At 47.8% G+C, this 26,744-nt stretch overlaps 1 protein-coding gene across 6 annotated transcripts in view; it reads right to left on the bottom strand.

The window, feature by feature from the left end:
• DLG3 (discs large MAGUK scaffold protein 3) overlaps positions 1 to 21,045 on the bottom strand; it is a 55,568-nt gene extending 34,523 nt beyond the window's left edge. For 2 of the 6 annotated variants that reach the window (XM_070290322.1, XM_070290323.1), the window contains exons 1-10: positions 20,689 to 21,045; positions 17,657 to 17,710; positions 17,337 to 17,387; positions 16,562 to 16,686; positions 16,190 to 16,359; positions 15,758 to 15,894; positions 15,271 to 15,415; positions 14,502 to 14,661; positions 12,760 to 12,916; positions 12,245 to 12,347 (exon numbers count right to left, since the gene is read on the bottom strand). In XM_070290322.1, the coding sequence (XP_070146423.1) occupies positions 12,245 to 12,347; positions 12,760 to 12,916; positions 14,502 to 14,661; positions 15,271 to 15,415; positions 15,758 to 15,894; positions 16,190 to 16,359; positions 16,562 to 16,686; positions 17,337 to 17,387; positions 17,657 to 17,710; positions 20,689 to 21,045 (1,459 nt within the window). Of the gene's footprint in view, positions 1 to 11,314; positions 11,435 to 12,244; positions 12,348 to 12,759; positions 12,917 to 13,794; positions 13,993 to 14,501; positions 14,662 to 15,270; positions 15,416 to 15,757; positions 15,895 to 16,189; positions 16,360 to 16,561; positions 16,687 to 17,336; positions 17,388 to 17,656; positions 17,711 to 20,688 lie in introns of those variants that run through there. The other 4 variants (XM_070290324.1, XM_070290325.1, XM_070290326.1 and 1 more) reach the window with 4 other exon arrangements.
• Between the last annotated feature and the right edge of the window lie 5,699 nt (positions 21,046 to 26,744).

Below are 26,744 nucleotides of genomic sequence, written 5' to 3'. Positions count from 1 at the left end.
TCCTATACTCTTTGGGTCAAAAAATACCAAATAAGGAGTATAAGTTGAAATAAAAATAATTTAAGGCTATATGAGAGGGCAGGAAAGTGGCAAACAGGCCTCCATATGGGCAAATGGTGCTTGAAGAAAATTTCAGCTCTACTTTTAGAACAATGGGCTCAGAACTATGACTAACCCAGAACAGAAACTTCAGTGTCATTGTATTTTGGTCCCTCCACTGTCACAATGCTTCCTCAGGCATACACACACATTACCAGAGTTCTGGACAGCATCCTGATACTGGAAATCAAACAGAAAACAAGACAATCCATATCAGCATGCCATAAAAAATTCCAGATTATTCCTACTGACTGGATGTTTCTGTCCCCTAAAGAGCTTAGTGAGGATGCAGGAAGGGCACTGAGCAAAAGCACTATACTGTATAAGGTGCCATGACGTTCAGCCACCTGGTCTGAAATGAGTAGCATGAAAAATGCTTTGATCTTTTATCAAGCTAAGAAAAAGTTTTTCATAGGACCTAGCCACTGGCTCTTCTCACTCTATACTGAATCACCAGAGATCAGGGTAAAAGCTTCAAATAGGGTCTTTTCTCTATTTCTAAAGAATTTCACATAGCATATTCAAATAAATACAAGATTAACAAATCCTTTAGCTCCTTTAACCCATAAGTCAAAGTCTATGTAGAATCACCCCAAGACAAAACATCTCATCTGGAAAACATGAGAAAGAATAAAGAATTGTACCTATCCTTGCTCTGAAGGTAGCAGGTACTCTTGTTCACAACAATCTTTCCCACTTAACAAAAATATTGCAATATAGTGACTGAAACACATTTTATGACTAAGCTTGCTAATGAGTTAATGTAACTGATTTCATTTATTATTTATTTTTAATTGGAGGATAACTGCTTTACAATATTGTGTTGGTTTCTGCCGTATATCAACATGAATCAGCCATAGGTATGTAACTGATTTCTGTTTTGTTTTGGATTTTTGTGGCTGCAGCTGCACCCAGCAGCTTGCAAGATCTTAGTTCCCCAACCAGGAATCGAACCCAGGCCCTCTAGAGTGGAAGTGCAGAATCGTAACCACTGGACTGCCAGGGAAATCCCTGATTTCTATGTTTTACACGTCAACTGAGAGTCTAGATTCAACTATTCTTCACAGTGGTCACTCCAACAGGATCACAAATTATCTGACAATGTTTATTGGGGTATCAATTGGATCTTTTGGGTCAAGTTTCTGTGGAAGGAACCCAGAAACTGAGACCTAGAGAAAGACCCTTCTGGTTATTTGTCAAACCATCTGTGGTCATTTCTCAGTAACTGATAATCCCAGAGTAAAATATCACAGAACAGAATTAAGAAACCCAAAATCCAAATTATGAGTATGTGAGTGTGGTTGTGTGTGTGCGTAATAAAGGTGGCACTCCAAAACAGCAAGAAAATAATAGATTTTATCTGATAAATAGTTCCAAGGTAATTCCTTAAAATATTTGGAGCAAAAATAAGGTAGTATCCTATCTTACATCATAAATAAAGTCCCAGCAGGTTAAAGTTTTAAATGCAAAAAGAAAAACATTAAACAACTAGAATTTTTTTAAAAAAGGTGGACATTTATTTTCTCTCAGGGTAAGAAAGGCCTTTCCAAAGCTATGGGCAGAGGCAAAATACACAAAAAAGAAAACACTGATAGATTTGACTACATAAAAACAAAACATCTGTACATCAAAATAAAATAAAAAGCAAAGTACAAAATGGGAAAAATCTTTCAACATGTATGACTGACTACTTTAAAGCTTTTATGGGTCAGTAAGAACTGCTTCCCAAGTGGTGCTAGCGGTAAAGAACCCACCTGCCAATGCAGGAGACATGAGACACACGGGTTCCATACCTGGGTCAGTGAAGATCCCTTGGAGGAGGGCAGGGCAACCCACTCCAGTAATCTTGCCTGGAGAATCTCATGGACAGAAGAGCCTAACGGGTTACAGTCCATGGGATCGCAAAGAGTCAGACACGACTGAAGCGACTTAGCATGCATGCAAAAACTGATAAATATACCTCAACAAGGAAATGGGGAAAGGGTATGGACAGGCAATCCACACACAAAAAATGATCAATAAACACACACACACAGAAATGTTCAATTCTATTATTAAAAAGACATACAAATTAAGATATGCATTGCATAACATTTTTACCTAATTTGCACAGATATTTTAAAAAATAACACTCCATGTTAGCAAGGATCTCAAAATATACACTTTTATATTGTTGCTGGAGATAGAGAAATATATCAAATACATATTAAATATATCAAAAGTCTTAAACATGTTCATATCCATTAGCCCAATAATTCCATTCCAAGGAATTCATTCTGAACACACAATCACAGATTCACAAAAAGCCTCATACAAAGATATCCATCAATGTGTTATTTATAAAATAAAAAAACTGCAAACAACCTACATGTCCTCCAACAAGGGAATGATTACATGAATTATGGCACACACATGATGGAATATTTAATTATTAATAACCACTTTAATAAAATATTAATGACATATGCTAAGTTAAAAGAATGGATACAAGACTGCTTAAATACAATGATCCCAGTCTTGAAAGACATACGTACTATATGAGATATAAAAGTTTGGAGGGAAATACACACAAATACAAGGTTATTTCTGGAGGTAGTTTTACACATGATTTGAGCTTTTTTTAAACTTTGTATTTTGTTGTTTTCCAATTTTCTACAAATCCGAATGTAATATTTATATATCCAGGATAAATATAATTTTTAAAATTATATATTACAACATAAAATGTAATCTGAGGGGGATGTAGAGGCAGACTGAAAAGGACAGGCCCAAGGATGAAGACAGGACACACGTGCACTAGAAATTTCCCTCCATTCCCACTCCTGGCTCATTCTTCATTTTTCCCTGGGACTGATCACTCAACCAGTTGCAGACAAATCCACTTAAACGTATTATCACTACTATCACCTTGCCATCTTACCCAAGAGTAAACCAAAGAAGCCCTGCCAATGCCTTGCTGAAATCTAGATAAACCACATCTACCATATTTCCTTGATCTACCAGTCTAGTAACCCTGTCCGTCAAAGCAACTTGGCAGTCTGACATGATTTGTTTGACCTTGGTGAATCAATGGTGGTTTCAGTGCTCACCACTTCTTTTTCTGAGTGTTTACAAAACAACTCAACAATATAGTTTATTTAACCCAAGATTTGCAAAATTCTTTCTTCTTTTTGAAAATCTGAAGGATACTCATGTATGCAGACCCCCAATGTATATTTTTATACAAAATGTGTTAATTTTATCAAGTTGAAAAATCCCCAAATCTCTAAGGTCTTTGCATTTTTAAGATTTCTAAATTCAATGAAAAGTAAACAAAGATCCATTTCAAGAGGATGAAAGCCTTACCACAGAAAAGAAGAGGGGAAGACAAGACCTTTACTAATGCAAGATTGTTATTAACTCAAAACTGTGATTCAGTAACACTCTAGTCACGAACAGGAACTTGTGAATTGAATTCACAACTTACTTCCACTTATCTAACACAGAATTTGAGTTAGAAGAAACATGTGGGATCATTTTGCACAGTCCCATCATTTTACAGATCAGAAAATTGAGGTCCAAAGAGGTAGACTAGTACAAGATCCGGAGAAGGCAATGGCACCCCACTCCAGTACTCTTGCCTGGAAAATCCCATGGATGGAGGAGACTGGTGGGCTGCAGTCCATGGGGTCGCGAAGAGTCAGACACGACTGAGCGACGTCACTTTCACTTTTCACTTTCATGCATTGGAGAAGAAAATGGCAACCCACTCCAGTGTTCTTGCCTAGAGAATCCCAGGGACGGGGGAGCCTGGTGGGCTGCCGTCTATGGGGTCGCATGGAGTCGGACACGACTGAAGCGACTCAGCAGCCACAGCAGCAGTACAAGATCATTCAGCTACTTAAAGTCAGAACTAGAACCCAGGGCCTTGGCTACTCCTCCAAGACGATTCCCTTTCTTAAGATAAAAGGAGCAAAATCCGTATTTTTAAATCTCAATGACGATATGTGTGCATACTTAGTCGCTCAGTCATGTCTGACTCTTTGGGACCCCACAGACTGTAGCCCATCAGGCTCCTCTGTCCACTGGATTCTCCAGGCAAAAATACTAGAGTGGGTTGCCATGCTCTCCTCCAGGCAATCTTTCCAACCCAGGGACTGAACCCAGGTCTCTTGCATTGCAGGCGGATTCTTTACCGTCTGAGCCACCAGGGATAGGCCCAAATTATTATATTTCTCTATTAAAAACAATAAAACAATTACCCTATTATGGAATATAAGTCTAAAGCTTTAAACAAACAAAGCAACAGTGTAAATATCAGGGTCAAGATTTCAACAAGCAACACATTAAATTAAAAAGAAATCCTAAAATGCTATAAATAAATAAGAACTAATTCATTTTCTATATTAATCATTCTACCCTATCAGAATAACCAATGTTTTATAGACACCAAAGTTCCTAGGATTTTGTCTCAAACCATCTAACAAGGACAAGAAAGCACCTGTCTAGCTAGAATCAGAATGCTTTGCCAACTCTAGCTACCATGTCCTTAAGCTACATGGAAGACCGAAAAGCCCAGTGTACACAAGTACAAACACACAGAGAGAGCGAGCGAGCTGTATATAAAGTTCAGCCCCAGGAGGCAAAACTGAAAAGAAAGCTGACATTTTTTTTCTCTTCTAAGTTTGCAAAACAGGGTGGGCCTAAAAGGGTGTAGCCACTTTGGCAAAATCTGGCAGATCCTCAAAACTGTTCAATGTGGTTACCTTATGACCCAGCAATTCCACTCCTAGGAATATATACCCAAAAGAATTGAAAACATGACCACACAAAAACTTCCCATGAACATTGATAGCAGCGGTATTCACAACAGTCAAAAGATGGAAACAACCCAAGTCCATCAACTGAAGAAGGGATAAACGATTTGTGGTATAACCATAAGATGAAATATTATTCAGCCTTAAAAAGGAATGAAGTGTTACATGCTACATCGGGATGAACCTTGAAAAAACTATGTTGAAAGAAGCCAGGACACAAAAGACTGCATATTCTGCATATTATATGATTCCATTCATATGAATGGGCCAGAAAAGGAAACTTTATAGAAACAGAAAGTAGATTAGTGGGTGCCTTGGGCTAGGAAGAGGGGAGGAGTCTGGGGGAAATAGGGAGTGACTGCTAATGGGATGAGACTTCTTTTAGGGGTGAGGAAAATGTTCTAAAATTGACAGTTGTACCACTCTGAACATTCTAAAAACCACTGAGTGGTACACTGTAAATGGGTGAATTGTATAGTATGTGAATAAACTGGGTTTTTGTTTTTTTTTAAGGGCAGCCCTATCATTTTTATCAGGTCAGCATTCCTAGCTAAAATTCTCTGCACCCAAGCCCTCCAGCACACAGTTGGTAAGAGTGAAAGGTAGCACCTTTCCTCCTGCTTCCCTCTAATCGCCTGAGTAATGACATAGTTGGCTTGCTCTGGTCTCAAGTCAGTTCGTAAACAGCTTGAGAATCAAGGGACCAAGCAAAGCAAAACTGACTGGCAAATAATAAGCACATGAAAAGATGCTCAACATCATTAGCCATTTGGGGAAATGCAAATAAAAACCACAATGAAATACCACTTCCCACCCACCAGAATGGCTAGAATCAAAAAGACTGACATTTACAAGGGTTGGCGAGGATGTGGAGAAATTGTAACCCTAGTGGGAATGTGAAATGGCACAGCCACTACGGAAAACAGCCTGGGTTTTCCTCGAAAGGTTAAATATAGAGTTGCCATATGATCCAGTTATATGCATACAGATGTTCAAAGAGTAGTATTTGTAACAGCCAAAAAGTAGAAATAACCCCAATGCCTATCAACTCATAAATGGATAAACAAAATGTGATATATTCATACAACAGAATGTTATTCAGCCATAAAAATAAATGAAGTATTGATACATGCTACCATACAGATGAACCTCAAAAATACTATGTCAAGTGAAAGTAGTCAGTCATAAAAGACCATATAATATATGAATCCATTTATACAAAATGTCCAGAACAGGCAAACCCATATAAGCAGAAGTAGGTTAGTAGCACTGAGGGGGATGGAGAGGTTTGAGGGGTGGGAGACAGCTAAAGGATTCAGTTTATTTTCCAGGTGGTGAAATGTTCTAAAATTGACTGACATGATGGTTGCACAACTCTGTGAATTCTACACCACTGAATTACACCCTTAAATGACTGAATTATAAGGTCATAAAAAATGAATTACAAATACAACTCCATTTTACTATATTAGTATTCTTTTTGTTGTTGTTGTATTAGTATTCTTAAGCCTGCACATATTAAGTCAAGCCAACCAACTTTCATCTTTTGGCTCCTCCTGAGGTATCCCCCACAATACCATTCTGTGACAGTCTTCCTAAGTCCTCTTTCATTTTGCAGGAGACGGGGTGCTCCCTCAGGTTTCGTTACCTCCTTTGGTATAGGAGTTTGTGATCATCAAGATTTAAAAAGCTAACAATTGGGACTCTCAGAGAGTATCTTCTGGGTAGGGTAGGGGGGCTTACAGCTTCTCTGCTGTGGAGAAAGGTAGTTGGCAGTCTATTGGCAAAAGCCTGGGACATGAAGTTCTCAGGAAATCTGACTTCAAATTTTGATTCTACCCCTTACTGGCTGTGGGACCTTGAGCAAGTCACTCAACCTCTCTGATCTTCACTTTCCTCATCTGTAAAATAGGGACTGTGTGTGTGTGCTTAGTCATTCAGTCGTGTTCTACTCTTCGGGACCCCATGAACTGTAGCCTGCCAGGCTCCTACGTCCATGGGGATTCTCCAGGCAAGAATACTGGAGTGGGTTGCCATGCCCTCCTCCAGGGGATCTTCCCAACCCAGGGATCGAACCTAGATCTCTCGCATAGCAGGTGGATTCTTTACCTTCTGAACCACCAGGGAAGCCCAGATAATAGGAATAATACCACCTATCCCATATGGATATTAGTGCTTATAAAGCCACCTAGAACACTGTTGTTGTTCAGTCACTAAGTCTTCTCCGACTCTTTGCGACCCCATGGACTGCAGCCTGCTAGGCTTCCCTGGTGGTGGTGGTTGGTGGTTTAGTCACTAAGTTATGTCCGACTCTTGCGACCCCATGGACTGTAGCCTGCCAGGCTCCTCTGTCCATGGGATTCCCCAGGCAAGAATACTGGAGTGGGCTGCCATTTACTTCTCCAGGGGATCTTCCTGACCCAGGGATTGAACCTGGGTCTCCTGCATTGCAGGCAGATTCTCTACCAACTGAGCTACGAGGGAAGCCCACTATCTCCTGGAGTTTGTTCAAACTCATGTCCTTTGAATCAGTGATGCCATCCAACCATTTCAGCCTCCGTCAGCCCCGCCTCCTCCACCCGTCAATCTTTCCCAGCATCAGGGTATTCTCCAATGAGTCGGCTCTTCACATCAGGTGGCCAAAGTACATAGGGCTGTGCTAAGTTGCTCAGCGGTGTCTGACTCTCTGCAGCCCTAGGGACTGTAGCCTGCAAAGCTCCTCTGTCCATAGGATTCTCCAGGCAAGAATACTGGAGTGGGTTGCCATTTCCTTCTCCAGGGGATCTTCCCGACCTAGGGATCGAACCAGTGTTTCTTAAGTCTCCTGCATTGGCAGGCGAGTTCTGAGAACATAGAGATACTCAATAATTCAACAAAATATGTGCCAGGCTCTGGACTAGGTGCTGGGGCACAAAGATAAATACAATAGTAGCTGCCTTCAAATTGTTCAGTGTAGAAATGCTGTTAACAGGAATTCATTTTCTTCTTTTCTTCTTTTAGGATGGCAGTAGGAGTTTCAGGACTTTGATTCTTTGCCTTGATAAACTTTCACCTCTACCCTCTCAAGAGAGATCATGCTGATAGGGTGGCAGCTACATTTACATCCCTCATTCTCAAACAGGGGAGATATGATGGTTACTTCAATGTTATGGGGAAAATATCCCTTTTATGCTTACAAGTTATTATCAAGACTGATCCTTTAACTCTTCCAGGCCTTACCTGTACATGTTTCCATGGTGAAAAGTGTGCCTCTTCAGCACTTCAAAGTAAGTATGGAAAACTTTAATTCTTTTTCATTCCCTGTACCCCGGCCCCAGCCTGTCTGGATTTACATTCCAGTTGAAAAGACTAGTCACAAAGGATCAGTTCCCAGTTTAGCTACCTTAGTGACCAATTTCTGGCTCACCTCCTGATTTGGGGTTCAGGTCCTATGCTAAAAACAAAAGGGCTTTCCAGAAAAATACTATCTGAGTTTATAAACAGAGGCTGACAGAAAGTAACTAGGGAGGAAAATGTAGGAGATGATAGTTTCTAAATCAAAATGTTATAATACGAAACCCATCCTTCCCTTGATAGAGTAATTCCACAAGTCACAGAAAAATATTTTTCATTTTAGAATAAACTGGAAGGGAGCCTTTGCCAAGAGCCAGTTGTTTAAATTTTCAATTTGAATTTTAAGCAGGATTATACATGCCCAAGAACATCATGCTATTTTTAGCTAAATAGGTAGGATTGCTGTGTCCACAACAGTTTGGAGCAATCAAGAGTGAAACTATTAAACAGCATCTTTCACTGTGGTACCTTATCATTTAGCACTTCTATTTCCATTTTAATATCTTCCAAAGCTTCATCATACAAATGTTTGTAAAGCAACTGTGCTAGGCATAATACAAAGTTTATATAGATAGACAAGGTTCCTATCTTCATTATGGGTTCAGCCCATTAGGCAACCAGATATTTCAAAGTTAGAGCTGCCATCCAGCTTAAGTGCCCAGATGAGATACATCAGGAAGCAACTGTCCACTTACAATCATTTGCACCATCTCTATGTATTCAAAAGAGAGGGGTAATGAAAATGTTCTAAAATTGACTGTGATGATGAATGCACAGTTCTGTGAATATACTAAAAGCCACTAAATTGTACACCTAAATGGATGCATTGTATGGTATATGAATCATATCTCAATTAAGCTGTTAAAAAAAGGAGAAAAAAATGTTCTTATTCTGATTGTTCTAATTAGTTAAAGCTATTTTTTTAAGTTCTCGTACTAAAAGATATCTAGCTACAGGCTGCACTGGTTGAGCAATAGTGCCTCCGGGGCCACCACAGTGATCACTCGCACCTTTCCCCACACATACATTTTTCTTTCCTTACTCTCTCTTCTATTAGTTTCCCTGTTCCTTTTCTCTGCTCCAAAAAGGTCTCAGGTTTCTAGGTATTCCCAAGCACGATTTGTCCCAAGTGGTGGACTTTAGGATTATACTGATCGCTGACCCTCAGCAACGTTCCCTTCATGACCTTAGGCAAGTCATGTCCTTGCTCTCCTGTCGCTGTTCTGATCTGCACAGTGAGGGATTGGACTACGTGATCTTTTCCAGTGCCCACATTCCTTGCAAAGAAAAATACAAATGATGAACACTTATTTGACCAATAACATGGAAAGTCTCTGCCATTTTAGCCAACAAATATATATTTGGATTACTCATTTTGTAAATGCCTATGTGAGGCAATCCTCCAAAGAACAGTATTTAACATAATTATAAAATAATTAACATGCAGTCCTTATTCTTAAAAACTATCACTTTATCAAAGAAAATTCAGAGCCCAACATAGAATGCTTGATAGTCCCTCTGGGCCTGTTTCTAAGGGTCCTTTTTTTTTATGGGAGAAAAAAAAAAAAGCATTTCCATGTTGAGGCCCTGATGGGTTTTCCAAACCAAGGAAATAAGTGAGATTGGGGTGGCAGAGCCTTAACAACACTGGTTCAACTAAATCCTAAGAGAAGAATGGCTTTGTTTCTCAAATGGTAGAGAAATCTAACGTAAGACAGCACCTCGACAAACATCATAAACGCTCAGAAACATGCCCAGAGAGCAATGAACACTGCAGGAATCCCTTCAGCCTAGACAACTTGCGGCTCCTTATGGAAACCAATTACATTCTCCCAACAAAACTCACAGAAACATGTAGTTACCAGTTTCCAACATAGTACCACCAAATTCACAGTAGTTTCCCTGTGTCCAGTATCAGTAAGTAAAACCAAACACATCAATTTCTCTCTCTCTCACACACACACACACACCCACCCACACACCCCCACAGACACACAAGAAACCATTTTCTTTGCAGAACCTAGGTTGCCTAAGCAGCGGGCATGAAATGGATAAATATTGGTTGCTAATAAAAATCAGATGGTGAGGTTTACACGGAGAAGCAAACAGCACACGCAGGCATCATAAAAACAATAACCCTAATGTGTGTTTCTTGTCATTAAGCTGGACACCCAACACGGAAAGAAATGACTCAAGGTGTCCATTTGCATCCCTCTTTGCCAGTACCTCAGATCAACAAGCTCTCCTGTTAGTCACCTCCCTACTCTTGTCCCCATCAAAAGAGCCTAGTGCAAAAGGTGGCAGGCCCCTCTCTTCTAGGCCTGCAGGCGCTGAACAAGGGGTGGGGGTGGGGCAGCGGAAAGGACAAAGGTAGGCGCTTTCCATCCTTCCACGGCTTTGCAACAGAGCTGCCAGTCTCTCCCCATTCTCATCAAGGAACAGAGCACCTGCCCAGGGGAGGGCCCTGCCTCCATCTCAGTGACCGGCCAGCGGGGCCTAGGTGTCCCAGGAGCCCAGGCACTGCAGCCCTAAGGGACAAAGACCGGCCTGACAAGGGGGAGGGGGGATGAAAGGAGTCGGCGACAGTCGGAAAACGCTGGCAAGCAAAAGCGGGCGTGGGTTGGGGCGAGAATACAAAGCCCACCTCCGGAGTTCCCAGAGGTCGCCAGGTCGGGGGTGGGGGGTAGTAACGGGTGTGGGGGAGGGGAAGACGGAGAAAATTCCTCAGAGGACGGGCATTAGGGGCGCAGCAGCTGGCAAGAAGGAGACTGGGAGGCGGACAGAGGCCCTGGGCTAGAAAGGGCAGAGTTCGTGGGTGGGGAGAGGTGATGGCCAAGAGGTTAAGAGACCCGCAGGGGCTCGGTGGCGCGAACGCTCAGCTGCGCGAGGCGCTCCGTGGGGCGGCGAGGGGCCCTCAGGAGGGGCTCCAAAGCCCCGCGCCGCGCGGAGCCGGGGACACGCGGCCCAGGGGTTCCAGGGAGAGCGCAGAGTTGGGGGCACAGTGTGGGAAAAGAGTCTGAGAACAGAACCGTAGAGAGGCTAGGGGGGACTGTGAAGGGGCCTGACCCCTGTCCGCCCCACCTCACCTGGCGCCGGGTCGGAGTCCAGGTCTAGTGCTGAGAAAGCGCCAGCTCCCGCCGGCCCCTCCGTCCCGCGCGGGAGACCACGGACACAAAGCGGGGCCCGCGCGGGAGGAGGGGAAGAAGAGGAGGGGGGAGGGGAGAGAAAGGAGGAGGAGACGCCTGAGGCGCGCGAGGGGGGGGAGGAGGGGCGCCCGCCGCCCTCCGCCTGGGTCAGGGGGCGGGGCGTGAGGCTGGAGGCCGCGCTCGGCCGGCCAATGGCCACCCCGCCGGCGGGCTGGCTCGGGCGCGCCATCCCGCAGCTCACCTCGGCACCTGGGCCTTGGCTGGCCCCAGCCAATCAAACGTCTTCGTTTGCATAACTGGCCCCGCCCATTCGCCCAGGCCGGGGGACACGCACCCAGAGAACACAAAGAAGAACCCCCGTAGCAGGAGGGGGATGTCCACTTCCATGTCCCAACCTGGAGAACCTAGCATCACCTTTTCAGCGGGTTTATGAGTGTTTCACGGTTACCCTGATGAGGGGAGAGGTAGGGATCACAGAGGCTGGTCCAAGCTCTCTTGAGAAGTTGGTACTCTTCTCCCTTGGGTCATTCTAGCCAAGAGTTACTCTCCTGTTCCAGGGTACAGTTATGTTCTTCGCCTCTGCCCCCACTTCCCCCTCCCCTTTTTCCAGTCGCCCCAGTCTCTGTGCTTCCTCCCGTAGGCTGCTGCCCACTACTGGCCTTTAGCTGCACTGCAGCCCTAATCAAAAGGCTCTGAGCACAGTCTTAATAGATGCTTCCAACCCACCCAGAAAAGGGGAGAGGAAGGGGTTACTGTGTGAGGGTAGAAGAGAACTAGTCAAGTGGCTTTGTTACCTATGATGGCAAAAGCCAGCAATGAATAATAGGTCTAATCTTCCCAAATCATCTTGTTCCGCCTTCCTTCTCCTACCTTCAGGTCTGTACTGGGCCACAATGGTGACTGACTGGCCAGCCCGTTTCAGAGCAGCTGCAGCCTGCTCGTGAGTTGCATTCCTCAGGTTCACACCATTGACCTGTCCAAAGAGAGGTGTTGTGAGCCACCTCAAAAGGAAGAAAGGAGTTCTCTGTTGTAGCAGTTAAGAGAGGGAGACGGGTAACCCATCCCTAAGCCTACTCAGATGCCTTTCTCAGTAGCCCATCCCTGCCTATTATGATGAAACCTAAAGATTACACCTCTAGTGTAATAATTATCTTTGTGGGGGTCAAATGTCAACCAGGGTTCAGAGCCAAGAGATATGCATTTCTTCTTTAAGTACAAGTCTGGTCTCTGTTCCTCACTAAGGATATCTATAAAGAGAATATGTTTTTTCCAGCTCTTAGCCTTCCCCCACTTCAAGAAACATTCCTTGGAGAAAGTGAGGTCTTCCCTCCTCCCTTTTAGAGTGGCCCAGTTCCCATCCTCCCACCTTGCCTTTGTTTCCTCACCGATAAGATCCGGTCTCCCCTGCGCAGCTCCCCACTCAGGTCAGCTGGGCCTCCTGCCAGGATGAAGGAGACAAAAATGCCTTCTCCATCCTCACCCCCAACGATGTTGAAGCCCAGGCCTGTGGAGCCCTTGTGCAGGATGATCTTGCGGGGCTCCCTGGTGGGAAAAGAGTGGAAGAGTCAGGACAAAGTAGGTATAAACTGTCATCCCTGTGAGGGCCAGGCTGGAACAAGGCCCACATGTCTGTAGAAGGACTCAGGTCCCTAGGTATGATACTCTGTTGCTCCCTTTCTCTCCTGAAACCTGCTTGGCCGCTGTTTGCTGCCAGGTGCCAAGTTTCAGTTGTTCTTCCTCCTTTCTTCCTGAGGGCTTGGAATGAACTTCCCAGTGGGCAGTCCCTGCCTCTCTCAGGTCAACAAACCCCTATCCTGGGCTCTAGCGACGATATCGCAGAGCCCACTCACTGGTCCTCTTCCTCCCCAGATTCTCCCATCCTACCAACTGGTGTGGTGGACCCTGGGCCACAAGAAGGGGAATCAGTTAGGGGCTGTGGAATGGCCCTGGGGTTGACTGCAACTCACCACCCACAAACTGCGCCTACTTACTTTACACATGCTCCTCCGCAGTCTCAAAAATCCACCCACCAGCTATGACCCCTCCTACTTTCTCCAACAACAGATTTAGTCACCAGCTACCACTATGTACCCTTGCTGGGTTATGTGGGAGACAGAGGTAAAGAAATCCCAGGTCCCCAAAAGGAGCTTAGGAGCCTAACCAAAGAGGAGCCGAGCACGTGAAAACACCAACTAACCATGTCTAAGGAACCCCTCTGTAAATGGTCACAGTGTCATCAGATGGGAGCAGCAGCAGCTCCTGTGCAGTCACACAACCAAACCTGGCACACTTGCCCGGCTCACTCTTCACTTTAAGCATCTCTCATCAGAGGAGCTCCAGGTCTGAGGCTCTCCCTCTCTTGTTCCCAGCTTCAGTGCAGGGCTCCCTCCCTGAGACCGGATGCCCCCCTCTCCTCCTACCTGGTATCCCCTCCAGGCCGCAGGGAGCGGAGCGGCCAGGCCCACCTCTGTGAAGCCCTCCTCCAGGCCGAGGCCGAAGCTGAGCCCAAGCCCAGGGCCAAGCCGGAGCCTGAGAACTTGCGTGTCCTCTCCATGGCTCCTCCGGCTTTCCCCCCTAGCTCCGTCAGCCTACCCTTCCGGCTCCACGGCAGCCTCCCAGGCCCCACCCCGCAGAAACCTGTCCCCCGGAACCCCTGCCGGCCCGACCAGTTCCGCGAAGGTGGCCAGTTCCCGCGGCAGCCGCCAGAGTGGGGCGGGGCGGATCCCTGCGAGGCCACCTGGCCCGCCAGCCCCAGCAGCCGAACTGCTCTCTTCTCTAACGTGGAATGGTTGCAACAGAGGGGGCTGCAACCATTACAGGACAAGAAACCCCGCAGCCTCCACCCGCTCGGCCCCCTAAACACTCCATCCTACCCTTTCTCCAAACTTTCGAAAGGGGGCCACACGCTTGGCACTCCCCCTGATGGTAGAACTTGTTCCTGCAGCCACCTCTGTCCCTCCATAGATTCCCAAGGGCTTGAGAGGGGGCCTCAGACCCCGAAGACAGAAGCGAGGAGGGCTTTATCCTCTTCTTTGCCATACTACAAGAAGGCCCGTGACCAAGGAGAAAGGATTCCTCTCCTCCCCACCCCTAGATAGGATGAAGAGGGGCGGGGTGAGGGTGTTACCTAGTGAAGTCCTCTTCAGCCAGCATGTGCCTGGGGATAGGAGAGTAGCGGGCGGGGGGAACCTGAGGAGGAGCAGGGTAGCTGACCTTGCTCTCCACAGCCCCGAGATAACCCAGGCTGGAGTTATGGCTTATGTGATTGTCAGCCAAGGCAGTAAAAGCTGGAATGGAGAAAGGGAGAGAGAAGTTCCGAGACCACTCCCCAGTGGTAGCCTCCTCCACCCTCCACCACGGACTGCCCCCACTCCCTCAGATGCAAAAAAAAAAAAAACAGACCAAGGGATGCTGATTCCTCAGGCCTCTCTTCCCTACTCCACCCCCCAGGGTTCCTCCTCCACAGTCCCTTTCTGAATCCTGAGCTCACTCCTGTGAGTCTTAGAAAGAGCTAAAGTCAAGGCAGTCTACAAAGAAAAGCATGACTAGAGGTGTGACTAATAATAACCCCTCACATCTCTATAGCCTAATACAGTTTTCCAAGGGCTTTCTCGTCCATGATCTCATTTGATCCTTGCAGCACTCCTAAGAGGAGGGCAGCACATATATCACTAGCTCCTTTTTGCCAGAGAGGAAACTAAAGACAGGTGAAAGGGACTTTTCCAAGGGCATCGAGGAAGAAGGGACACAGCTGGGATTTGCACTCAGCTCTCCCCAGCACTAGTCTTATTTTCTGCCCCCACTTCTCTCTCTCTTAACAAGGAGTATTAACTTCTTCCCCTCCAGAAACCAGGGGGTAGGGCTTTGGGCCAGGGACAGGACAGACGGGTACGTACTGCTGGCATAGTCGGGGGGTGCGTACATGTCGTTGAGGTGGAGGCTGCCTGGCTTGGCCACCTTCAGATAGACCATATCAGACGTGTTCTTCAGTGAGGCCACAGCTTCCTCATGCCTCACATCCTGCAGATTGGTGTTGTTCACCTGGAAGAGGTCTTAGGGCTAGCACTGGGAAGAAGAAGGGAGGGCCTCCCCAGGGAATCCTGGGGGGGTACTCTTTCAGTGAAATTCAATGGTGCTGTCTGACAGAGGCCCAAGTACAGTGCTGTGGGGAGCAGAGAAGCAGGGGGTAGTGGTGGGCAGGTGAGGGAGTTCCAGCCATGAAGAGGACTAGGGGCTTGCTATCTGGGGACACACACCTCAGATGATGCTCTTGAAATTCCCCATAATGCCTAGTCCCGGAGTGAGGTTCAGGGGGAGGGAGAGGCTGCTAAAGCTCCACCTCCCCACCCCGCCATTTGGGCATCCCTGGGAAGGCTGTCTCACCGCCAGCAGCCGATCCCCGATCTGTAGGCGTCCATCCTTCTGAGCAGCACCTCCCTCAATGATCTTGGTGATGTAGATGCTGTTGTCTCCTGGGATGTGCTGGTTGCCAATCCCCCCAGCAATGCTGAAACCGAGGCCTGGGAGGAAGCCAGCAAGGAATGGAAGAGTGACACAAGGAAAAGTTAGAGTGCTCAGTTAAGCCCAGCCCCAATGCCCCATGCTCAGCCAAGCCACCAGCCCCATAGGAGCTTTCCCCAGGGATCCCAAACACTAGGCTGTCATCCCGTGGTCAGTAAGGGTGAGTGTGGGGTCAAGAAAGAAGACTGTGAGCTGAACTGGGGAGGTAGGCAGAGGGTGAGGGGATTCCTTTCCAATTCCTATAGGGCCAACCAGGGGCCTCTGGCCAGAGCACGGGAACCCAGAGGGCCGCACCTTTGGGCCCTTTGAGCAGATTGACCTCCATGATGGTCTCTGGTGGAGGCTGTCGCCTCCGTACCACCAACCGCACCACAGGGCCAGCTTCCTTCAGTGCTTCCACAGCCCGGCTGTGCACCACCTCTGACACGTCCACTTCATTCACCCGCAGCACACAGTCATTCACCCTACGGGGGAAGCCCAAGAGGCATGACACTCTGCCACTGCCCTTCCACCCTCCTTCCCACCTCCTCCTCTTTCTCTCTCCTCCCCTCATCTCCCCCTCCCCCTCTCAGATCTAATGGAAGGGTCGTCCTGTCAGGCAGCCCTCCTCCCTCTCACCTCCATTCTGTCCCTGCAACCCCTGGCCCTGCTTCTAGACCACCTCACCCCAGCCTCCCATCCATGGCAGCTGCTCCACCAGGGATAATCTTGGTAATAAAGATGCCAGGGTCATCGGGGACATGGGGGTTGTCGATGCCACCTGCAATGCTGAAGCCCAGGCCAGAATTTCCCTGCAGAAGGAAGTGGAGAGGCATGGTCTGCTCAAACAGAAGGCAGAAGGGAGGGTTTCTGGGGCCCCATCTACCCCTGCCCCTCCCCAGAGCAGCTTCTCCAGGCCTCAGAAGGGGCCATGGCAGGCTGGGGCACATTCGTCACAAATCTGGCAGATTCCCACCCTCTGCTGACCATTCTGGCATGGAGGCCTCAGCAAAGCCATCCCCTCCCCAATTCCCCAGGCCTCAGCAAACAAGGTCAATTAATATTTGTTAGTCGGTTGATTAGGCTTCCCAGGTGGCGCTAGTGGTAAAGAACCTGCCTGCCAATGCAGGAGACATAAGAGATCTGGGTTCGATCCCTCGGTTGGGAAGATCCCCTGGAGAAAGGCATGGTAACCCACTCCAGTATTCTTGCCTGGAGAATCCCGTGGACAGAGGAGCCGGGTGGGCTACAGTTCATAGGGTCGCACAGAGTCGGACACGACTGAAGCAACTTAGCACACACAGTCAGTTGGTTGATTGATGTAGTAATGCAGCCTCTGAGGGCCGTTTCCCCATCCTCTCAATGCAGGTCCCCATGAGTCTTGAGACCGAGGTTCAGGAACCCCCCCCACCTGGTTCTAACCCTCCCCTCCCATTTCATCCTGCCCCACTGCCAGACTCACCCGCTCAAGGACTATCTCCTCATACTTGAACATGCCATCACTGCCATTCACCTGGGGAAAGACACAGGCAGGACCCTAAGTGCCTCCTGCCTAACCCTCCCCACCCCAACCATCTGCCTGCTGGTCAACCTGCTTGTCCCCCTACTCCCTGCAGAGTAGGGAAGCCCAAATTGACCCTGGGACACCTCTTGGCCACAGATGGGGCAGGCTGACCCTGAGGAGGCTCCCCTCCCCTTGCTTCCAGCCACACAGGCCAAATCCAGCTTCTCACTTAGCCCAGACCAATTGTCTGGGACTGAGCCAGTCAGTGGTGCACTCACCAAAAGGCTGGGCTCCGGGGCCTCAGGGTGCACTAGGAGGGGTGCAGGGCTGGCCTGAGGGGGATGGCAGAAATGGAACATGGTGGGCAAACCATGCCACACACAGCATCCGTGCCTGGATGGGAACCTGCTCCTCTCTGAACAACAGGTCTCCCTGACTTGGGGATCACAGACTCCCACCATGTCGGAGTTGGAAAGACAGCAGTCACCATCTTGTTCAACCTCTCCCATGTGACAGACAGTGACACTGAGGACCAAAGAGGACACAGGTTATGCCTAAGGGCATACTGGGAGTTAGTGGCAGAACAAGGGCTAGAACCTGGATCTCCAGGTGCTCTTTTGAGTAAAGCAAGCTTGCCAAGGCCATTGATGTTCTGGCCAGTCAATCGCCTTGCCCATTAAAGCTCATGGGCAAAAGAAAATCTGCCCCCTCAGAGTACCTCATGAATCTTCATTCTGCCTCTCCTTCTGTGTCCCCAAGAACCCAATTCCTCCAATGGGCAGAAGGAGTCAAAGTCTTAATCCATTTTCTATCCAGGGGCTTTTGATCCGGAACCCTTTGTGTTTCTCAGCAGAAAGGGATCTGGTCAGGAGTCAGGGCAAAGCCAAGGGTGGAACAGGAGGAGAATGGACAAGGTTCCCCATTAGGAAGAAGCTGGTGACCCATGGACTAACTGGCAGCAGAGTCCATGGCCTTTGACATGCAGTAGTCATGGGAGGAGAAGCAAGGAAAGAGGATGGAAACACAGGGTTGGTCTGACCAACCCACAGAAGTAGCCTCCCACGCAGGACAAACTTGTGGCCACTGCCAAGTGAAAATGTGATTCTGGACAGACAAGTAGCACCTGCTCCCTGGCTCTCATTCTCATCCCCACGAATAGAGGAGCCCTCTTGCCTTTCTCCCCAGAGAACCTGGTGCCTTTCCTCTCATCTTTGGCTGTGAGACCCCTTTCCTGACCCCTGATCTCCTCCTCTGAAGAAGGAAGCTGCAGACCCAGGGTGAAGATTCCTTTGCATGCCCTGCTCTGCTTCCCCACTTCTGCCTTCACCCCACAGCTCTGGCTTTGAAAAGCAGAGGAGGACAGGACTGGCTAATCATGCCTCTACCTTTCCTGAGCCTGGCCCCAGGACTTTTTGCCCTGCAGCTCTAGGAGCTGGTGGGGAGATTCTTGCTGCAGCCTTACTCTTGTCCCTGATCCCAGGAGGAATAACTGATGGTTCTTAAGAGCCGCGAAAGAACACAGCTGCCTGAAGTACCATGCAACAGACACACAGGCAAAAGGATCTCCATGCAGCTCTTTTATGCATCTGGTATACCATGTGTGCCCACATGTGAGAGCCATGCTTCAAGTCCAGCTCCAGCAAGACCCAGCAGCTCCTGGCTTCCACGCTCCAGTCTCACATTGTCCCCCTCAAGGAACCCATTCCCAGGGCCAGGAGCCATCCAGGGATCAGTCCTGGCAAAGAAACCTTGACCAACTGGTCCACCTATCCTTGGGACTGGCATTTATCTCCCAGTTGAGCCAGACAAGCACAAGAGAGTGTTTACAAGGGTAGGGCCCCAGGGTGGAGGGGGAAAGGAGAGAGGGGAACCCGCTGGAGAGGGCAAGGGGCCAAAGCAAGGGACACAGGAAACAGTCGGTGTGAACAGGCAGAAGGGCAGAACTGAGGATTTCTTTCCCCAGGAAGTCCCCATGCTTCCTTCTGAGTGAGAGCACATCCGATCCCCAGAGGGGGACAAAGGTGGCCAGAACGGTCACCAGCTTGGGGCAGCCAGCACCTGCCCTCCCCAGCAAAGCCTCCTCCTCCCTTCTCCCTACCCTGGGGGCTGCAGAGCTGAAAAACCAGACAGGCCTTCCGCCATGCATGCCAGGGACCTGGCTCTGCCGGCCCAGCCTCCATTTTGCTGCTTCTCCCACAGATGCTCCTTCCATTTTCTAAGCTGGCAGTTTAGGCTGGGGGTAGAAGCCGGAGTTGTGCCCAGCACCCAGGGGTTCCCAAGCTGTGCCAAGTCAGGGCTGGGGGGGCTAAGTTTTCCCACATCTAGGGGTACCCCAGGGGGACATGCCCCACCGGGGCCAGTCCCTGAACCAAAGCAGCTTCCCCTTGCCTGGTTTCAGGCACCATGCCTGTTCTGGAGCGAGGAAGATTGCTTCAGCTCCCCCCTCAGCACACACACACTTCAGAGCCGCTTGGACAAAGAGTCCATCCTTCTCAGCAGCCTCTCAGCCTTGCTTGGGACGTGTCTCTTGCCTCCTCCCCCTCCCTTCCTTGCCTGTCAAGCGCCTCTCACCAGGGACACTGCACATGCACACACACACATAGAGGCACACACATGCACACACTTGCAGCCACATGCTCACACACATATACATGTGGCCACACACACATATGGGCAAACACAGCCAAACCTGCAGCTTCGTCTACAGAGACACCTCCACATTCAGAGAGACATCCCCACATGTCCATGTGCACATTCACACACAAAGGGATAAAGAGGGACTCATGGCATCAGGGGATGAAGCTTGGCGAGCTGGGCACATGGCTCCTCAACATAGATTCACAGGCGCTCCACTGCCTTTCTCTACACACCTCAACATACATACACACACACACACACACATGTTCCCGCTACGCAGAGCACCATGCCCCCTCCTCCCCTCCTGTGGAGACACACACCACACACAGCCCCCGCAGAACCTCCCGCCCCCTGTCAGACACAGAGACACTGCTCAACCCCCATACGGAGAAGAACCCAATCCCCCCACACAGGAAAATGTGCCCCTCCGCCATACCTTCACCTCCTGACACACAGCTCCTCCCAATCCCCTCCAAATGGAGACCCCCAAACAGACACACACAGAGAAGCACACATTTCCAACCATCTCTCTTGAGCCAGCTGCAGTGCTGGGGCTCAGGGTCTGCTGGCTTGGAGCCCCAGGAACCCCTGCTGCACTCCAGGCCTCTAGGCCCCCCACTCCCCAGCTCCCCTGGGTTGCCCCCCCTCCGCCCCCCCTGCCCCCCGTCCATACCTGCTCATACCAATCCCGGCCTGTACAGGTGCACTCCGGCCACCAGCTGGGGCCGCTGCCGTTGAGTTTGGGGGTGCTCTTGCCCGGGACTGGCTTAGGGGGCACTGGTCCCACATCCCGGCTGGTGGGGATGAGCTTGGCCTTGGTGCGGGGGGTGGGGGTGGCCCCCGCCTGCGAGGGCAGGGTCTGCGAGCTGTAGCCCCCATAACCGGCACTGGCTCCATTGCCCCCACCTGGCCCGTAGGGGTCGGGTACTTGCCAGTCCCCGTAGCTGGGAGGCTCGAGGCGCCGCAGGGCGGCGAGGCGGGTCACCTCGTAGCATTCGGGGCACTTACAGCAGTGCTGGTGCTTGTGCATGGCACTGCCCCCCGCGGCCCGGACCCCCCAGCCCACGCCGGTTTCCACGCCGCCGCCGCTGCCCCCGCCGGGCTCCCGGGCACACTCACACTGCTCGGACCAGGAAGGGGGGGGCACCCGTTGGGGTGCCCGGGCGGAGCGGGGCCTGGGGCCGGGCGGGCGTCCCGGGGCCTCTGCCCCCACGCTGCCCCGCACCCACGGCTCCCCCTCCAGCACTGGCGGCTCCGTGTCGCCCGTCGTGGCTCCTGGGCCGAGGCCCAGCGGCAAAGAAGGAGCGGAAGCTTGGGCAGAAGCTGGGTGCTGCGGGGACCGCTCCTGCACTGGTCCCCAGGATGAATCTGAGTGGAGTCAAGAGCATCTCTCCCTGGCTCGGTTCTCAGTTGATTCCAGCCAATCAGCGTTCAGAATCAGGCAGCGGCAGCGGCAGCGGCAGGAATGCTAAACAGCGGCTCCTTAAAGGAACAGAGGCAGTGGCACCCCCAGGCTCAGCCCCAGCTCCCCAGATATCCCGGGTAGGGCTGACCCTAGGTCAGGGACAGGGGACTTAGGCCACAGGTGAGCTCAGCTCTCAATTTCATGCCCCTTCATCTCCAATCTCAGCCTGTCCTCCGCCCACTCCACCCCACCCCACCCTACTACCAAGAGGGAGTTGCAGAGAGATGCTCAATGGGTCCCCGGCCTTGCTCTGAGCTGGGGCCACCAGAAGTAAAGACTTGAGGTGGCAGAACCGATGGAAGGGACGTTAGAGCAGGGTGAGGGAGGTGCTCTTTCCTAACGGGACCAAGGAAGAGGACCGCTTAGGAGGCTATTCTCTTGTCAGTACCTCTTCCTCAGGACTATTGTTCTCTCAATCTCTAGGCCCTGAAATAACTACAACCTAACACTTGACCTGCTTCTATCACCAATGAGGGACTCACGCCTAGAACAGGAGGAGAGGAAAGCTCTAAGCTTTTGTCCCTGGTGCACAGATTCCTGTCTCCTCCACTCCACTCCTGCTTGGTTATCATGGAAGAAAGCACTTCAGGATGCCAAGAGAGTAAAGAAAGTCCCAGGCAGGAGGAAAGGAAAGAAGAGGTCTAAAATGAAAGAAACCTGAGGGCCTAGAAAAGAAGTTGGGAATACTTGTCCAAGGACATCTTCTTAACCTCTCTTGGCTCAGCCTGTTGGTGGATGGAAGAAGGATAACATGCTGGGAAAACTTGTCATTTTGCTGTTCTTGTTTTGTTATTAGCTACCAGTTATTGAGTCTTTACAAAGTCCTAAGTGCTTTACATGCAAACAAAACCCCTACCAAAGTGTTACTATTATTATCTGACTTATACCAGTGAGAAATTGAGGCTCAGGGATGTTAATGCAGCTAGGTTACACAGGTGGAAGTGACGGAATCCTAGCCGTTTGACTCAAGTACAACAGGTCTATTCTAACTTCTGCAGATCTCAAATTAATGATCATTTGTTGCACACCTACTCTGTGCAAGCCCTAGGCCCTAGGGCTACAGAAACTTATTCTTAATTCAACAAATATTCTCTGAGCACGTGCTATGTGCCAGACACTGTTCTAGGACTTAAGGACGTAGCAGCAAACAGGGGAAAAAAAAAAAACACACACACACACACAATAAATCCTTGCCCTTGGGGAGCTTGCATTCTAGTGATAGGACACAGACAAAAATTAGTACAATAAATAAGTGAAGTATATACTACTGTATATGGTGATAAATGCTGTGGGAAAAAAGAAAAAGAGCAGAAAAAGAGGGGTTGGGAGTACTAGGGAAGGATATGAGGTTGTGATAATTTTTTCTTCAAGTTTTTTACCCTTACATTTTAAAAGGAAAATTTTCAAACATACCGAAAAACTGAAAGAATTTTACAGGGACCAGCAAATTGCCACCTAGATTTGCATTAACATTTTACTATACTTGCTTTATCACATATGCATCTTTCACATATCCTCTTTAGCTTTTTTAAAAATGAAAATTTACAAACATACAGAAATGCTGAAAGAATAGTACAATGAACTCCTATATATCTTCCTCATAGAGCCAACAACTGGCAATGTCTTGTTATATTTGCTCTATCAATCGATCTACAATTTTTTCTGAATCATTCAAATGTAAGTTACAGATTTCATTACACACCTCCTCTAAATATTTCAGCATTCATTGTGTGGGGATAAAAACATTCTCTAATAATATGAATATGGCATGTAAGAAAATTTACAATTATTTCACATTATCTAACGTCTAGTCTCTGGCATGCTACATGGGGTCTCAAAGAGTTGGGCATGACTTAGTGACTGAACAACAACAACAACGTCCAGTCTATATTCAAGTTTCTCCAAACTTGTCTTTTATATGTTTTAACATCAGAATCTAATCACAGTTGTCACATTGCATTTGTGTCTTTAGCCACTAGAACAGCCCCAATCTTAACAGAAAAAATTTTTATTTTGAAATAGTTATAGATTTACAAGGAAATTGCATAGATAGTACAGAGAGGGCCTGGGTACCCTTAACCCAGTTTTACTCAATGATGGCATCTTACATACCTATAGTACAATATCAAAACCAGGAAATTGACATTGGTACAATGTGTGTATAGTTCTATACCATTTTACCACATGTAGAGATTCCTATAACAACCATTGCAAAACTATTTTGTCACCACAAAGACCTATTGGTGTCATCAGTTTAAAAGATTGAGGAAAGTGTAAAAAAAGCTTAACTCTATTTAGGTCTCTTTACCCTGTCTCATTTCTCCTATGGTTGTCTTCAATATTTCCTCTACATATATTGAGCTCCACATCAGATGATACTGTACCTATTGCTTCAACCATCAGACATTATTTAAACAATTCAAGAGAAGAAGGAAAGCCTGTTGTACTTACGTTTTTATTCGTTCTATTCCTTCTTCCTTCCTGATGTTCCAAGAGTTCTTCTTTTATCATTTCCTTTCTCTTGTGTGCACTGCCTTTAACCACTCTTTTAGGGTGAGTCTGCTCGTGTCAAGTTCTCATAGCTTTCCTTTTCCTAAGGATATCTTGATTTCTCCCTCATTTCTGAAGGATATTTTCACTAAATATAGCATCCAGCCTTGGCAGTTCTTTTAACACTTGAAATATGTTGTGCCACTTCCTCTGGTCACCATGGTTTCTGGTGAGAAATCACTGATTCTTGAATTGTTTTCGCCCTGTTGATAAAGTGGTATTTCTCTCTTACTGCTTTCAAGACTTTCTCTTGGTCTGGGTTTTCAAAGCTTGAATATGTCTTGGCATGGATTTCTTTATTGTTTGCGATTTGTTCAGCTTCTTGAATCTGTAGGTTTATGTCTTTTGCCAGATTGGGAGAATTTTCAGCCATCGTTTCTTGAGGACTTCTTTGGCCCACTTTCTCTCTCTTCTTCTGGGACTCCCTGATGACATGAATGTTAGGTCTTTTGTTATAGTCCCACATGTCTCTGAGGCTCTGATCGTTTTTTTTTTTCAGTCTATTTTCCCACTGTTATTCAGATCGGGCAATTTCTAATGTTCTATCTTCCAGTTCACTGATTTTTTTTCTTGTCTTCTCCATCCTGCTGATGAACCCATTTCCTCAGTATTTTGGTTTGGTTATTGTATTCTTCCATTCTAAAATTTCTGTCTGATACTCCATCTTATCTGTTTCTCTGCTAAGACTTTCCATCTTTTTCTTTGGTTCCAACCTATTTGTAATTGCTCATTGAAGCATTTTTTCCTAACGTTGGCTTCTTTAGACTCATTCTCAGATCATTGAAAGCTCTCTGTCATCTTGGTGTTGGCATCTGTTGCTTAGTTCTTATTCATGGTGAGGGTCTCCTGGTTCCTGGTATGATGAGTGAATTTCCATTGTATCATAGACATTTTTGGATATTATGTTATCAGACTCTAGGTCCTACTTAAATCTCTTGTTTTGGATAGGCATTTTCTGACACTGTTGCCATCAGTGGAAGGGGCCATTGCCTGGCTACTGCCAGGAGGGGGTAGAGGTTCAAGTTGTTCCCCACTTAACACTGGTTGATACCCAAAGAGGGGGTTCTTCTTTACTGCTGGGCAGGTGTGGGAGTTCCAGCCCCCTACAAGGCCTCCACTGACACTTCCCTGGCTGGGGAAGGGTTGAAGGGCCTCCTTCCTGCTCCCAGGTAGCTTCCACTCACCACGGGTGGGGGTGCAGGTGAGGGGAAGATGATAGAGGACTGGGATGGGGAGGGGAGGAGGAGCAGGGCAGCAGCAAAAGTCTAGACTCTCCACTAGGCCTTCCTCTGATACTCTGATGCTACACAGGTTAACCTGTGGGGATGGAAGTCCAGACTCCCTACTTAGACACCACCCCAGGGAGCCTGGGGAGTCTGGCAAGAGGGAAAGTCTTGGTTTCCACTTGGGTCTTTGCTGGCTAGAGTGGGTGGAGCTGCAGTCTTTTGTTTTTGCTTTTCTGTAATGTCTGGTTGCAGGAAAGTGGTTATTGTCTAAGAGTTTAGTGTTGTCCAACTAAGCTGCCCATTTGCTAGTCTTTGGGCTAGAGAGAACAGGCTTTTACTGAGGTGTTTTTTTATTTTTTTTTATTTTTTTTGTCTGTGCCTACTGGCACTTCCAGGCTGGCTTCTCCAGCCTACAGGCTGGGATATAATGCAACAAGAAAACCCAGGGAGCTCACTTAGTCAAAACTGCCCTTTTCCCCCTCTTTTAGAGTCTTCCTATGCTTGTTTTTACATATCACATGCAGGGTTTTAGCTGTTCTTATTGGGAGAAATAGGGAGAAATAGGAGTATGTCTACTCCAGCTGAGTCCAGAACTAGAAGTCTCCCATCTTTTTTTTTTTAAGTATTTATTTATTTATTTATTTATTTTGGCTGCAATGGGTCTCAGTTGAGACATGCGGCATCTTTTTTAGTTGCAGCATGCAAACTCTTTAGTTCTGGCATGTGGGATATAGTTTCTTGAGCAGGGGTCAAACCCAGGCCCCCTGCATTGGGAGCTAGAAGTCTTAGCCACTGTATCACCAGGGAACTCCCCTCATCTTTTTTTTTTTTTTAATTAATGACATTGGCTTTTTAAAAAGTACAAGTTAGTTGTTTTTTAGAATATCTTACTTCTGGATTTGCTTTTTTTTTTTCTCATGGTGTCATTTATCTTGTTCCTCTATACCCTGTATTGCTATAAACTGGACATTAAAATAGAGGCAATCTTAAACAGGTTCTTCAAGGTAGGCTTCAGTGAGAAAATGATATTTGAACAAAGATTTGAGGGAGGTGAGGAAGAAAGTCATGCAGAAGTGTATACCTAGCAAGGGAACAGCCAATGCAAAGGTCCTGGATAAGGAATGCATCTGGCTTGTTCAAGGAACAGCAAGGAGAACCAAATAGCTAGAGCAGAGTGGGAGGGGAGGTGTACTAGCAGATAAGATCAGAGATTTTGAAGGAGACCAGACTGTATACAGTCTGCAGGACATTGAAGGACTCTGGCTTTATTCTGAGATGGGGAGCCCTTGGAGAGTTTTGTGCAGAGAACTGGCATGATCTGACTTGTGTTTAGCAACATCACTCTGACTTCTGAGAGTGGGTCACAGGGGACAAAGGTGAATCAGTGAGACCAGTCAGGAGGCTTATTGCAGTGATCCAAATGAAAGGTGATGGTGGTTAGGACCAGGATGTAGCACTGGAGGTAATAAGAAGTGATTGGATTCTATA

This window comes from Ovis canadensis, chromosome X, assembly GCF_042477335.2.
Source record: "Ovis canadensis isolate MfBH-ARS-UI-01 breed Bighorn chromosome X, ARS-UI_OviCan_v2, whole genome shotgun sequence".
Lineage (NCBI taxonomy): Eukaryota > Metazoa > Chordata > Mammalia > Artiodactyla > Bovidae > Ovis > Ovis canadensis.
This window is presented reverse-complemented; position numbering and strand designations above follow the sequence as displayed.